The sequence below is a fragment of the Phoca vitulina genome, unplaced genomic scaffold (assembly GCF_004348235.1).
Source record: "Phoca vitulina isolate PV1807 unplaced genomic scaffold, GSC_HSeal_1.0 scaffold28, whole genome shotgun sequence".
NCBI classification, from domain to species: Eukaryota; Metazoa; Chordata; class Mammalia; order Carnivora; family Phocidae; genus Phoca; species Phoca vitulina.
The window spans coordinates 17540378-17553530 of record NW_022589731.1 but is presented as its reverse complement, the minus strand read 5'-3'; the positions used below and the strand labels follow the sequence as shown (position 1 = coordinate 17553530).

Sequence of the window (13153 nt, the reverse complement as noted above, 5' to 3'; positions counted from 1 at the left end):
TTCACCTTGATGGTAATGATTGTTTTCATTTGTCTCCATTCTGAGTCCTTACTATGAGGGAAATGTAGAATTCAGGTGATTCTTCTGTACGTTCCTTGTCTCCCTCAACTTCTTTCTAAATCAAGAAAGCAAAGTGCCTGGTATTCTGTGCTAAGACTGTTAAATAAGCACCTTTACTTTGATCTTTTCAGGTGCGAAACCAGCATTGGAGCCTTATTATGGAGAGTGTGGTCCCGTCCGACAAAGGAAATTACACCTGTGTGGTAGAGAACGAGTACGGCTCCATCAATCACACATACCACCTCGATGTTGTTGGTGAGTGTGCTTCTTGCCATCATGACATCATGAAAACGAGTCCTGTTTCTCCCCATGGTTTAGGGAGAGTTGGTGCATTCTCCTTCTTTCTAAATACACGCTGTCGTTGGAGAAGGGTTCTTCTATCATTTGACAGTGTGCTGTTGCCTGATGAGCCATGTTTTACATATTTTGTGTAATCCTCTTGGTTCCCTTGCATCTTGTGCAAAATGGACATAGTAGGAAAGGTGTTGACATTCTGGAAGCTGAGATTACTTTGAAGAATGTTAGTGTGTTCAGGGAAAGGGTACAGATACGCTCTAGGAGGACTTTTAAAGTTTTATTTATTTTAGAGAGAGAGCAAGAGCGAGTGCAGGAGGTGGAAGGGCAGAGGGAGAGAGAGGATCTCGAGCAGACTCCATGCTGAGTGTAGAGCCCGGTGCAGGGCTCGATGCCAGGACCCTGACATCACGACCTGAGCTGAAACCAAGAGTCGGATGCTTAACCGACTGAGCCACCCAGGTGCCCCTAGAACTTTGTTTTTAAAAGAGAGGCACATGATCTAAAGAAGGGCCATTGTATTATGCCGGCTGAAGAGTAAAGGAAAAGGTATGACGATGAGTGAGCTGATAGCTGGCTGGGGCAGGTCAGGGTCAAGGTGCCCTTCACTTGCATCAGGAGAAAGTCATTCGGTATTGTAGGTTCAGCGTTTGTTCCTAGAAACGATTTCTTCTGTGAAAAGGGAACTGTGTATGGGCTTGTAAATCTCTTAAGTGCTCAGATAGGTAGGCTATTTTAATTAAATATCTTAAGACCATGAGCCTGTTGTCGTGGAACTCAAATTTCTTCCCGTCTTGCCTGTTGTGATGGGTTGTGTTGTAACTGATGAGGAAATAGGGTTTCTCTGTCTTGTTGGAGGACTGGAGATGCCGAGGATGGGTGTCATTGCTGCAGGGATGGTGGGCTAAGATCTTTTCTTTGTGTGATCCATCTTTTCTCTGTCTTGTCATCTACCTGGACTCTCAGGATCACCACCTGGCCTGAGTCCTGGCTGAGGGTCAGCTAACCAGTTTGCCCTTCTCTTGTGGATTGCTGGCTCCTGCAAAAGGTCTCAACTCCAGGCTCTCTCTGATGGATTTTGCCTTAAAGTGACCCTGTGTAACTCCACAGACTCATGCCTACCCTCTGTGTCTATGAACAAAGGCTTTCCTCCATCATTTCCTATGCATGTGTCCCTGGTATTATTTCATGTGTGGGCATTTCTTCTCCTTTAAGAAACTAGAAACTCTGAAGAAAGGCTCTGTAGCAATTTGAATTGCCCAAAGAACCATGAAAACACCTTCCAAAAGCTTGATTAACCAAATTACATAGATTTTGGTTTTTAGGTTAACTGAAAATGAAACAGAAAACCATTTTGATTTTCTATCAAATTAAAATAAATCCATAAGAAACTCTGCCTTAGCATGAGATAGTGTTTATTTCCACATGTATGTTAGAATTCAGTGAAAAAAAGTATTTGTGACATTTTATCTTTATTATTCAGAAGCCTTAATGTGAAATTTGGTAGCTTTTACATAATGTAGATCCTGTGGACATTCATAAGAGATTGAGTTTCAGAACCCTCTTTTCTCACAGAGATATTTGGGGGAGGTTTTTTAGTGGGAATTACTATGTACAGATATTTTATAGATCAAACAGAAAGAAGTAACACTCAAATATGAGAAGAGAGTGGTGAACATTTATTTTGGCATTGATGCGCCATAAATCTATTGATTAAGCACACAACGTGGAGTTCACGTTGGGCCTCCCATCTCCTGAATTTGACATTAGAGTGTTTCTATTTAAGGAAAGAAAGATTTGGGGCAAAAAGTTCTTCAGTACTTAATTTTGAAACTAAGTAGTTGTGTGAATAAAGTAATTGTGTTGTAGCAGTCCACGGGGGATTCTGGCTTTGCGTAGGTCCACAGATTGCTCACTGGGATTGGCTGGGGACCCATCTAGGAATCAGGAGTCAGCTTGGCCACCTCAGCCATGGGCTCTCTCGCTCCTAGCAGGTTTTAGGTTGAGTTGTTATGTAAAACATTCAAAAGCCCCTCACCCCACCTCTCCTTTGAGCTTCTGGCAGCTCATCTCTGTGAAGCCCTGCAATCTCTCTTACAGTTTAGGGCTGGATTTGAATTGGGCTGCTGAATAATGGAATTGTGCTGTCTAATGTTAATCCCCTGGCAATCAGTCTTGTTGAAAAGAGCGTATGATTCAGTGGTGTAATGTAGAGGGAGCATAGAGCGTATGGAGTAATGCAGAGAAAGGCCTGATTATGTCACAAATTTGGGAGATTGCCCAGCCAGACGTGGGCCAATAATGACACAATGCTGGTTGGGAATATCCATTAAAGCTCAACCCCTAATAATTTTCCAAGCCTTGAACCTTCTTTATAAATAGAAGCCAAAAGTCAGTGGAGTATAAGACATTTTCAGGAAAGATGGAGGTGTGAAATACTCTCATCTTTGCTCAAAACCCCAGTAATTGCTTTGAGAAGCACTAATAAAATAAGAATTGAGTCAACTCGAGAGTCTCATGTAGACTTACGGGGTTGGCAGGCGGGTGTTCTGAACATCTCAGCAAGAGGCAACAAAAGGGATTCAGGCTTGAACAACGATTTTCTGGTGGCCCACAGTCCAAGTGTAATATACCGCCACGTGATGATAAGCTTCCAAGCTACAGCTGCGTCTCAGAAAAATCGGAGACTCTGTCCCAGTGAAAGTGCAGTCCTGTCCTCATTCACATTCTTCGAGGGTTTATTTTTGTTGCTATGATACATAGGTTTGCAGTTCAGATATTACGAAGCATCAAAATGGGCGAGATCTTTTTATTGAAATTCTTCCTTGGAAAGGCATTCCCATAAGCACTTTCACGTAAAAGCCGTGTAATTTAAGTGACATTCTTGTGTTCTGGAATTAAACAGCCAGCCATTGTTGTGTGTGAGGGAAATGCTCTCGTGTATGGGAGCCCTTTTAGGAGCCTTGCTTGATCCTCATTAAAATTGACACCATTACTTTTCAGCCATTTACTTGCGAGGGAAAATTAGCGCGAAGCTCCGCATCTTGGTAATTGTGACTCTCGGAAACCAGGCTCCCCTCACAGGGCTGGCTCCGGGAGGTGACGGGTCTTGGCCCTTGTTCATCAGCGGAATGAGGCTGAAGCACCGGGTTCTGACCGCCCTGCCGCCAAGAAGCCGCAACCTGGGACAGATCCCGTGACCTTGGGTTTCGCAGCCCTTGTGTGTGCGAATGAAGGAGCCGAGACCCATTTATGTCCGCGAAAGGCAGCCTGGTGGTGTGGAGAGAGCAGCAGGGCCCTGAGGGAGTTGTCACAAGTCCCTTAGCCTTTCCTGAGCCTCTCCGGCCTCATCGGGGGAGTTGGAATGATGGTACTTGCTCATTCCCGTGATGGTTGTGTCCGTTTCCTAGGGGCTGCTGTGACGAGCACAAACTGGATGGCTTAACACAACGGAAGGTGATTCCATCTCCGTTCTGGAAGCCGGACATTTGAAGTCAGGGTGTCAGCGGGGTTGGTTCCTTCTCGAGACTCTGAGGGGGCATCAGTTTCACGCCTCTCCCCAGCTTCTGGTGGCTGCTGGCCGCCCTCGGCTTGTGGACATGTCACTCTCGTCTCGGCCTCTGTCTTCCTGTGGCCTTCGTCTCTGCGTCTCAGATCTCCCCCTGTGTGTTGTCTACAGGGACACCTGTCGTTGGCTTGAGGGCCCGCCCTCCATCCAGGATGGTCTCATCTCAAGATCCTTAACTTAATTAGAAAGATCTTGTTTCCAAATAGGGCCACATTCATAGGTTCCAGGGGTGAGGACATGGACTTATCTTTTTTTGGGGGGGCCAAGTTCAACCCACTACAGTGGTTATGAGGAATCTGTTTGGGTTAACAGATAAAAACAAAAACAAAACCCCCCCACCAAATTGGCATCACGTGGCCAGCAACAAATGCTGGTTTTCTTCCTTCAAACCTGGACTTTCTGGAGAGTTAGAGGGCATTTTTATTTATTTTTATTTTTTTAAAAGATTTTATTTATTTGAGGGAGAGAGAGCATGAGAGAGAGCAGAGGGAGAGGGAGAAGCAGGCTGAGTGGGGAGCCTGACGTGGGGCTCGATCCCAGGACCCTGTGATCATGACCTGAGCCGAAGGCAGACGTTTAACCGACTGAGCCGCCCAGGCGCCCCTAGAAGGCATTTTTAATAGCTTTCATGAGACTCCATCAGAAGTTTTATTAAATAAACTGAATGCCATGTTGGGACCCACAGAAGGGGCCGGTGTCTGCCGTTCACGTGTCCTGCTGGGTTTATACCTTTGGTTAATGCAGTTGTCACGGCTGTCCCAGGACTGGTCCAGTTGCAGGATAGGATCGTGGTGTTTGAGAGCTCCAAGTTCCTGAAGGTGGCGTCCACCCTCACCTCCCACCCTGCTGATAGTTGAGGCGATGCAGGATTTATTTGCCAAGGACTTAAAAGAACTCCAGAGCGGGGGCCTCCATCTGGGTGTTCTGGAAACCTAGATTAATGCTCCATGCACTGCACATGGGGGCCTCAGTTTTAGGTGTCCTGTGGTGTGGACCAGCAGGGACCACTGCAAAACTCTGAAAAGGTGCTGCTGTTACCCCCGGCCCATGTTCAAAACAACGAAGTGAGAGAGAGAGAGAGATGAAAGTGTTTAATGGACCAGTTGGTCCTCCTCGCTCATAGAGACCATCGGCTTTGATTTATGAACTTTTTCTCCCTTTGCATGTCCCAATTCTGCAATCCCAGAGACCATGAGATAAGTTTTGAGCTTTTCACATGGCATTGGATACTTGCGGGGCAGAGTGCAGGGGAGTTTGGAAACAGTGCCTCTGGATTTGCTGAGGTCAGCCATGCCTTGTCATCTATCAGTCTGACTTTCTAGAGTTTTGTCCGCCCCTGGGACAAGAGCTGTAAGCTCCAGACAGGGTCTCAGTGGATGGTTGGGAGCCAGTCAACGGCCAAGCACACCTCTGGCTGGGTGGGGGTCACTCAGGCCTCCTCACCAGCCCTGACTCGCTCAGCGCCAGAGCAGAATGGTGCTGTCGACTAGTCCTTGACATAAATCTGCTCTAACTGGGCTCCAGACATGATGGGACGGAGCCTGAAAGCGTGAAGGAATCTGTCCTGGTGCTAACCCCCCTCCGGTGTGTGTTCAGGAGGAATGAAGAGTCTTTTATTCCAGGTACTGACTGATAAGCCTGGCTGTGGGGTTGACACCTGGCACTGAGCTTTTGGCAGCCCATCCCCAGCAGGAGAAGGAGAAATTGCATAAATTGTTTACTGCTCGGGGTAGCCTCTGTCCTGGGAGGACAAAGCCTCCAGTGTGATCTCTGAGCAGAAGAGGGACTGAGGCAAGTGAGAGTCCCTCAAGCCACACTTTTCCAGGGTGAATTTTGGACTCTTTTTTTTGGGGGGGGGGTTGGAACAAAGGAGCATTTAAGTAAGTGAAGAAGTAGTGGCCTCGTTAATTGGTTGGTTTCTTACTGAAACTCAAAATTGGGTTCATTCCTGCTCACTTGCTCCTCATGGAAGACCCCTGTCTGTCCTCGTTTCCATCACACCCGGGCTTCTAGACAAAGCTTTTGTTTCTCTGTCTGATGAGGGGTGGCTCTCGTGGTAGGTAGCGTAAACCCCATGAAACCATACATCCAGAGATTTTTAACGCCTTAAACACTTGACTCTCATGTTCAAGAGTTGCCACACTCGTGCATTTCCCTGGCATCCACCAGCCTCAGCTCCACAGAGCCCCTGGCGGTTCTGAACTTGAAGCATCTCGACCTAGAGGCTTCTTGGCCAGGCCCCATTTGATTTTCCATCTTCATCTTCTTGCTGCCAACTAATTCTTTCCTTTTCTTGCTCTGGGTTTAAGACTTGGTGTGTTTACCCTGATATTGGTCCTGCATGCCAGCTCTGGAGTGGTGAAATCGCACCCCGGGGGAGATAGAAAGCCCCCCCCCCCCCGCCCGTTGACAGTGGGTTGGGGTGCCACGCTCGGTCATAGGTCACAGCGAGCGCCTTAATAAGTAAGCTTGTTCAGTTACCATAGAATCCTGGAACTGGGCAGGGTTGTGTAGGAAGCAAAGTCCTGCGCTGCTTTTGTGGCCCCAGAGCCATTTCCCCCTTTCCTTCCCGACCAGGGCTACTGTGTCAACGCTCCCGGACTCCCCCGCTGCCTGGAGGCGCCCCTGGAAGTCCTTGTGGGAATTACATGGTGGAGGGCTTCACATTCCATTTCCAGCTTGGGCAGCTCTGTGGCCGTGGAAGGTGTGGAACCTCTGACCCTCAGTTCCCTTGTCTGTAAAGCTGGGGCGGGGGGAGGGGGGGGCAGAGCTTCTAAATAATAGAACCACGTGCTTGATTGTTAGTCACTATCCTTAAGTGGTCTCACACCTCCTCTTGGATCGTGAGGCACTCAGTGCAGCCCTGGTTAAAGGAGTGGTCTGTCCTCTTCGTTCTTCCAGGACAGAGATTTCAAAACTTCCTTTGAGCTACTGTTTAATGGGCTTTGGGTTACTACAGAGCAGAGTTTTATACCTGTTTCACAACAGGGATTCTGGGGGGCAAAAGCTGGTCAGTGGGTAGCTACGTCACTCCAAAGGTACTGACGGGCATGTGAGTGCTTTCCCGCAGGACCAAGACCAGCCGGAAGTTAGTCCTTCCAGGCACCGGGCAGGTGGTGTCTTGTGTGCTCGCTGCCGAGATTGGAGCAGGCGCAAGCCAGCGTGGATGGGGCTTGTTAGGACTTCGCAGCGTCAGCATTTTTGCCGTGTTCTCTGCAAGCCATCAGTTGCCCTCTGCCCCATAGTTGAGGAAGGAAGCCTTATTGATTGCTTTAGATTCTGGCCGGGGTCCCGGCCGAGGTGGCTGGGGAGAAGGCTAGGCTAATATTTGATCTCTTGTCTCATCTTTGGCATTGAGTCTATGGTGTGGGCAAAGAGGATGTGGAAGTGTCACAGAAAGTTACGGTCTTACAGCTTTTCGTAAGAAGACGGTCTCCTATACCTGGTGGTAGGATGGGTCGGGGCAGGGGGTGGGGAGAAAGCTGATGCTGTCCGAGCGTGGGTGAGTGGTCTCAGCATGAAGATCTAAGTGCACTGCTGGCAGTCACAGTGCCCAGGAATGGGCTAGAACTTCGTAAGAGCTCTGGCGGTGCGTGCCGAATTGGAATAATAGAAGAAAAGCAGTTTAACGGGTGACTTTGGTTTTTAAAGATTTTATTTATTTATTTGAGAGAGCGAGAGAGAGCGTGAGCAGGGGGAGGGGGAGGGGCAGGGGGAGAGGGAGAAGCAGACTCCCCGCTGAGCAGGGAGCCCGACATGGGGCTCGATCCCAGGACGCCCAGGATCATAACCTGGGCCAAAGGCAGACGCTTAACCACTGAGCCACCCAGGCACCCCTAACGCGTGAGTTCTATTTGGAGTTTGGTTCTTAGCACGGTGAGTTCTCAAGCGAGTCCTCTTCAGAACTTCTCTCCAAACACTTAATACAGCTTCGATTTCCAGTCACCTTTATAAACCAAAAGACCCCGGTTGGGAAGTATTAGGTCAACTGTCATTGAAGTGTCAATATAGAAATGCCATGAGCTTTCTTCACGTTTCAAATGATACCTCCACTAGAGTGCCTTTATGGCCGCCGCCTCCCTTAGGACGGGGGTGGCAGTCAGTTGACTGAGACACGGGCTCTGCCCTGTTGGAGTTCTCATGTCATGTCTCATGTCTTCTGTGCTCAGAAGACCCCAAAACTGCTACAGTGGGATGATGATAGATAGGGATGGAGGTTTCTGGAAGTTGCTAGAACTACTTTTTCTTTCTTTCTCCCAGAGCGTCCCCCTCAGAGGGTTCTTTCACACATAAGTATACAGACCAAGTAAGTGTACAAATAAGTATACAAATCAACAGGTCAGACTGTGCACCAGACCTATTTCCCCTCATATCAGGTTGAAAGTGATATTTTGCAAGACAGGTATTGGATATTGTTCCAGAAGGATCATTTGACAGTTGCGCCTTCTTTGAAAAAGGAAGTCCTCTTTTTTTTTTTGACAGAGTGCACTTGAGCAGGTTGGGGTTGGGTGAAGGGGCAGAGGAAGAGGGAGAGAGAATCTTTTTTGTTTGTTTTAAAGATTTTATTTATTTATTTAATTGAAAGAGGGAGAGAGACAGAATGAGAGAAGGAGAGTGAGAGAGAAGCAAGCTCCCTGCTGGGCAGGGAGCTCAACGTGGGGCTTGACCCCAGGACCCTGGGATCATGACCTGATCCGAAGACAGTTGCGTAACCAACTGAGCCACTCAGGCGCCCCAGGGAGAGAGAATCTTAAGCAGGCTCCACGCCCAGCACGGAGCCCAGAATGGGGCTCAGTCTCCCAACCCTGAGATCATGACCTGAGCCGAAATCAAGAGTTGGACATTTAACTGACTGAGCCACCCAGGCACCCCAAGGAAGTCCTCATTTTATTGGGTTCAGTATACACTCTGGACTGGGCCTGAAAAGTAAAAGATTCAGTCCTTTGCATTTTACGTTTTGGCCAATAGAAACAAGACCATTCTGGGTGTGAAACCATCAGCGAATGTTCAGTGGGGAGTAGGCTGGGTTGCAGGCTGGCTTGAGGCATCCCAGCAGGCTCAGACAGTGAGAAGTGGAGCCTCTCGTGAGCTGGGGGTCTATCTGGACGCTTCTCTGTAGGTGACGCTGACAGCAAGGAGTATCGAGAATCACTTTTAGGTTCAGTGTCTGAGTTTGCCTCTAAGAAAACGAATGAGGTTTTACCATTTAACTTCTCATGTAGTTTGTACCAAAGGGAAGCATTTCTTGTTTGCTCAGATGGGCTGAAAGCTTTAACTTCTGCTTGAACCACCCCAGAAGCAAAATAAAGCTTCGAAGAGATTAGTGTGATAGATTTTTCTAGACTTCCTCTAGAATGAAGGCCTTTTCATGGTGGGAGTTGATTAACCTGTGAACATTATTTTTGTAGACCTCTTTCCATGTCTGTACATATCGATGATTTCATTCTTATTCGTGATCCATATGCTCTTCTGTCATGGATAGTATATAATTTATTTCATCATTCCCCCCCTGATTGGGTGTTTAGCTTGTTTTCCAGTTACAAAAGAGGCAAGTTTTGCACACACCTTTGTTGGCCACCTGGGTGACTCTTTTTCTGGGATGATTTCTAGAGCTGGACTAACTGGATCTCTTTGATGTCACTGAAACCTCTCCAACCTAAAGAGCTTCATTTTGGGTGCTGCTGTCTTTGGGGGCTCCCCAGTGATTTGATTTTTAGCTTCTCTGGAAATCATTTGAGAGAAGGCATTCTGATTTGGAGTTCAGCAGAAAGGTATGTTTCATTCCGGGACTTTGAAAAAACATCTCCAGCATGCTCTTTCCATGGAGGAAACCCAGCTATGCAGACACCAGCTGATAATCTTACATTCCTGAAAGATGTTGCACCCCCTATGGCGAATGGTGGGGTGCTGAGGCTCTGTGATATGGCTCCCAGCATGACCGCTCTCAGCTGTGTTTACCCCAGCGCCACTGGAGCGAGTCTGGGGAGACTGACGTCTGAGTTTTACATCAGCGTGAAAACCAAGCACAAGACAGGGAGGGCCCTTGTGCGGAGTCTTTGTGTCAGAACAGAGAAAAGCTCTCAGTAAACTCGACAAGGTAAATACACTTAACTAATTGAGAAGGCAGGTTTTCCATGACCCTAGAAATAGATCTTGTTCGCTCTTTGAGAGTAGTCGCCTTTGCCATGTCTCCCTTTAAAAAAAAAATGGTGGCTAAGTCTATATAGTCAATTTTGAATGTGCAATTTAGTGGCATGAAATATACATTCATATGGTTCTGCAACGATCACCACCATCTATCCCCAGAACTTTCCATCGCCCCGAAGCCATGTCTCTCTTTAACTAAAGGAAGGGCATTTTTGAAACTCACTTGGACATAACTTTGTGGTCACCTAAGAGTCTTCAGTTCCGGTTTAACTTTTGAAGGCACAGAGCTCAGGGTATCGTAAACATGTGGGGTGTAAGTAACACACTGCCCGGCTTCGGTAATTTGCCCAAGAAGACCTAAATTGACACCCAGCTGGTAGAAGCCACTCAGCCCCCAGCCACATAATGCAGTCGATGACATTAATTAGGGAAGGCACTTTGCCTTCACCTGCTTCGGTCTTCCCAGGCTGCCCCGCCCCGGCGAGCACTTCACTCCACTCTCCACCTCATTGAGCAAGCACAAAGGAATTAGTGGTGTTTTGCTTCTAGCATTTCACATGGTGCAGCCTCCGTAAGTCACCGAGGGACTTCAGCACCAGAGGGGAGACCCTGTGGCTTTCCCCAAACAGGCCTGGTCTGCAGACTTTTTTGCTCTCTCTCTGCAGGAAAAATGTGTATGTTTTGGAGGAAGCTGGATCCCCACCCAGCCTGGTTCCGCAAGACTTTCAGGGTCAGATGTCCAGGCGGGTGGAAAATGAGGCTCAGCTAAGCTTGGGACAGAGAGAGAGAGAGCAACACACCAGTGACCTTCTACGAAAAGGCATTTTTCCTTTTTTTTAAGTTATTCTGGGTGCTCAGTACCCCAGGCCACTCCATCTGTTCTAGAAGATGACAAGTCAGAATACCAGCTACCGGTACTTGGGCTCTTTCTAAAAGAGTCCAATGTCTAAAAGAAAAGAGATCAGTCCTGCTGATCAATGCTGATTTCTAGAGGCTGGAGAAAAACGTAGGGAAAACAAAACTCAGAACCCAACTCGATCTCTCCTGACTGTGTTGAATGCATTAGGTAGAGTCTTGACAAGGCAATGAACTCATTCTACTAATTGTAATTAGTGTGAGGTCTTTGGCAGGTTATTGGGCTCCTCAGACTTCAGAGGGCTTTGATCGCCTCTTGCTAACTGGTTTAGTGCGTTTTTTCTGCAACAAAAGCAACCACTACCTACTCTTTAGAAAACAAGCGAGGCTGGGCTTTAGAAAAAGAATTCTCCGTTGTTTTCACTTGTCCTCCAAATCGTGTAGAACGTTCTTTCTCTATTCAGCCCCTTGGAGTTGCTAAGAAACTGCCATTTAAGAGGAGGGGTAATTAAATTTTGATTTCAATTTAAGGACAGAGCCGGCAAGGTTCTCTACACTCCTTACATGAATGGGTGCCCCAGAGCAGGGGATGTGCTGTTTCCAGATCAATACTGGGCACTGAGTGTGATTCGAGTCTCTGGGTGTTTTGCTGCCGAGAGAACAGCTTTGAAATGGTTCTTTGTGGCAAGCACTGCTGAACTTTTGGGGAGAAATACTCAGGAGACCAGTGTGTGCTGGGAAACCAGCAACTCTGGGCTTGATTAATTTATAGGTGTAATTTAAGAACCTGGTCTCCTTCTGATCCCCGGGATGCGTATTTACTGAGCCTGTAGGCATGAGGCCTCTCTGCTCTGTGGACGTTTTTTATGGCCTTTGCTATGTCAGAGCAAAAGTTGTAGATCTCTTATGAGCCAAGCATATTATTATGTCCAGAGGAGGACTGGCATGTTATAAAGTTTCAGTGGTCAATTAACAAAGATTTATTCTTTGTCACTCAGGTATTTTCTTTTTCTCAATAATTACCTCTTGGAACGAAGCAGGCTGTTTTCCGCCTGTTCTTTCTGATTGTGACTCCCAGCGTCAGGGCCAGGACTTGGGAGGGTCAGTCTCGAAATTCAGACTCGTAGCTGCTGGGCCTTCTGCTTGAGGAAAATGGACTCACTTGGAGCTCTTGACAAAAGGGAGTGAGAGAGAGAGAGAGAGAACTCGTGGGGGAGAGCATGTATTTTTTAAAGCACTTCAGTCTGTGTTTACTACGCATCAGTTTGGTGGAACCTCATTCCAGCCGGGCAGCCAGTGCCCCATCGGCAGGAACCGCGCCCTCCGGGCTTCGTTCCCTTCTCTCTCAAGTTGGAATTCGCATAGAGGCCTGAGAGTCACTCCTTTAAAGGTGCGCGACCTGGTTCGGGTCTGCGCACTGACCTTCTGCCACCTGTTGTGCTCAGAATGTGTATTTTCAAAATCGCACTAAGGACACAGGTTGAGCTGCTCATCAGCTTTTTGGTTTTCCTTATATTTATTTCACTGCCCCTGGAAAGAGAAAAATCTGTTTTCTGTAAGATCTGAGAGTTAAACATGCAGTAAGAGAACCTTGCCTAAAACTGTAAAACATTCCTGGTAGAGAGGCTGTGATTTTTATTATCCCATAGAAGACCGAGAGATGGGCCAGCTCTGAGTTTTAGTCCGTGACCCAGAGATAATTCATTGACTTCTTCTTTTTATATCTGCCTGTTGCCCAAAGCTTGGGAACCTGGGGGGTTTGCTCTGTCTGGGGCCTGGTGAGGTTCCAGGGAGAGCACATTAGCCCTTGGGGGGGGGTCCTTGTGCCCACCATCACTGCCTTGTTCCCGGGGCCCCTGGGGAGCTGGCCACAGAGGTCCCATCTCTGCGGGAGCTGCTGCCTGCACCCTGCTCTCGCCCCTGTGTTTCGGAAGTTAGAACAGGAGTTCTAACTTCTGTCATCCCCTTCCTGCTGATCCCTGTTCTTTCGGGTCTGACAGACACCAGGGAAGAGCGATCGCTAAAGGATTTGAGAAGAGGCACAGTTCGGGGGATGCCGGCATCCCGGGACCTTTCCCAAGATGTTTGGGGCCTGGTCTTTGACTTGTTTAAAAGCAGAGAATAAGGTTGCAAAGGAAATCAAAGCCTGATGTGGAGAAACGAAACATGAGGCCTACTGACTTTTTAAAAACATTTTAAATAACATTCTCTAAGGTTTCATTTTATACT

General features: G+C 47.7%; 1 protein-coding gene across 8 annotated transcripts in view; it reads left to right on the top strand.

The window, feature by feature from the left end:
• Nucleotides 1-13153, top strand: part of FGFR2 (fibroblast growth factor receptor 2) — a 100729-nt gene that overhangs the window by 48282 nt on the left and 39294 nt on the right. For all 8 annotated transcript variants that reach the window (XM_032423513.1, XM_032423512.1, XM_032423511.1 and 5 more), the window contains one exon: nt 192-315. In XM_032423513.1, coding sequence (XP_032279404.1) covers nt 192-315 — 124 coding nt within the window. The remainder of the gene's footprint in view (nt 1-191; nt 316-13153) is intronic.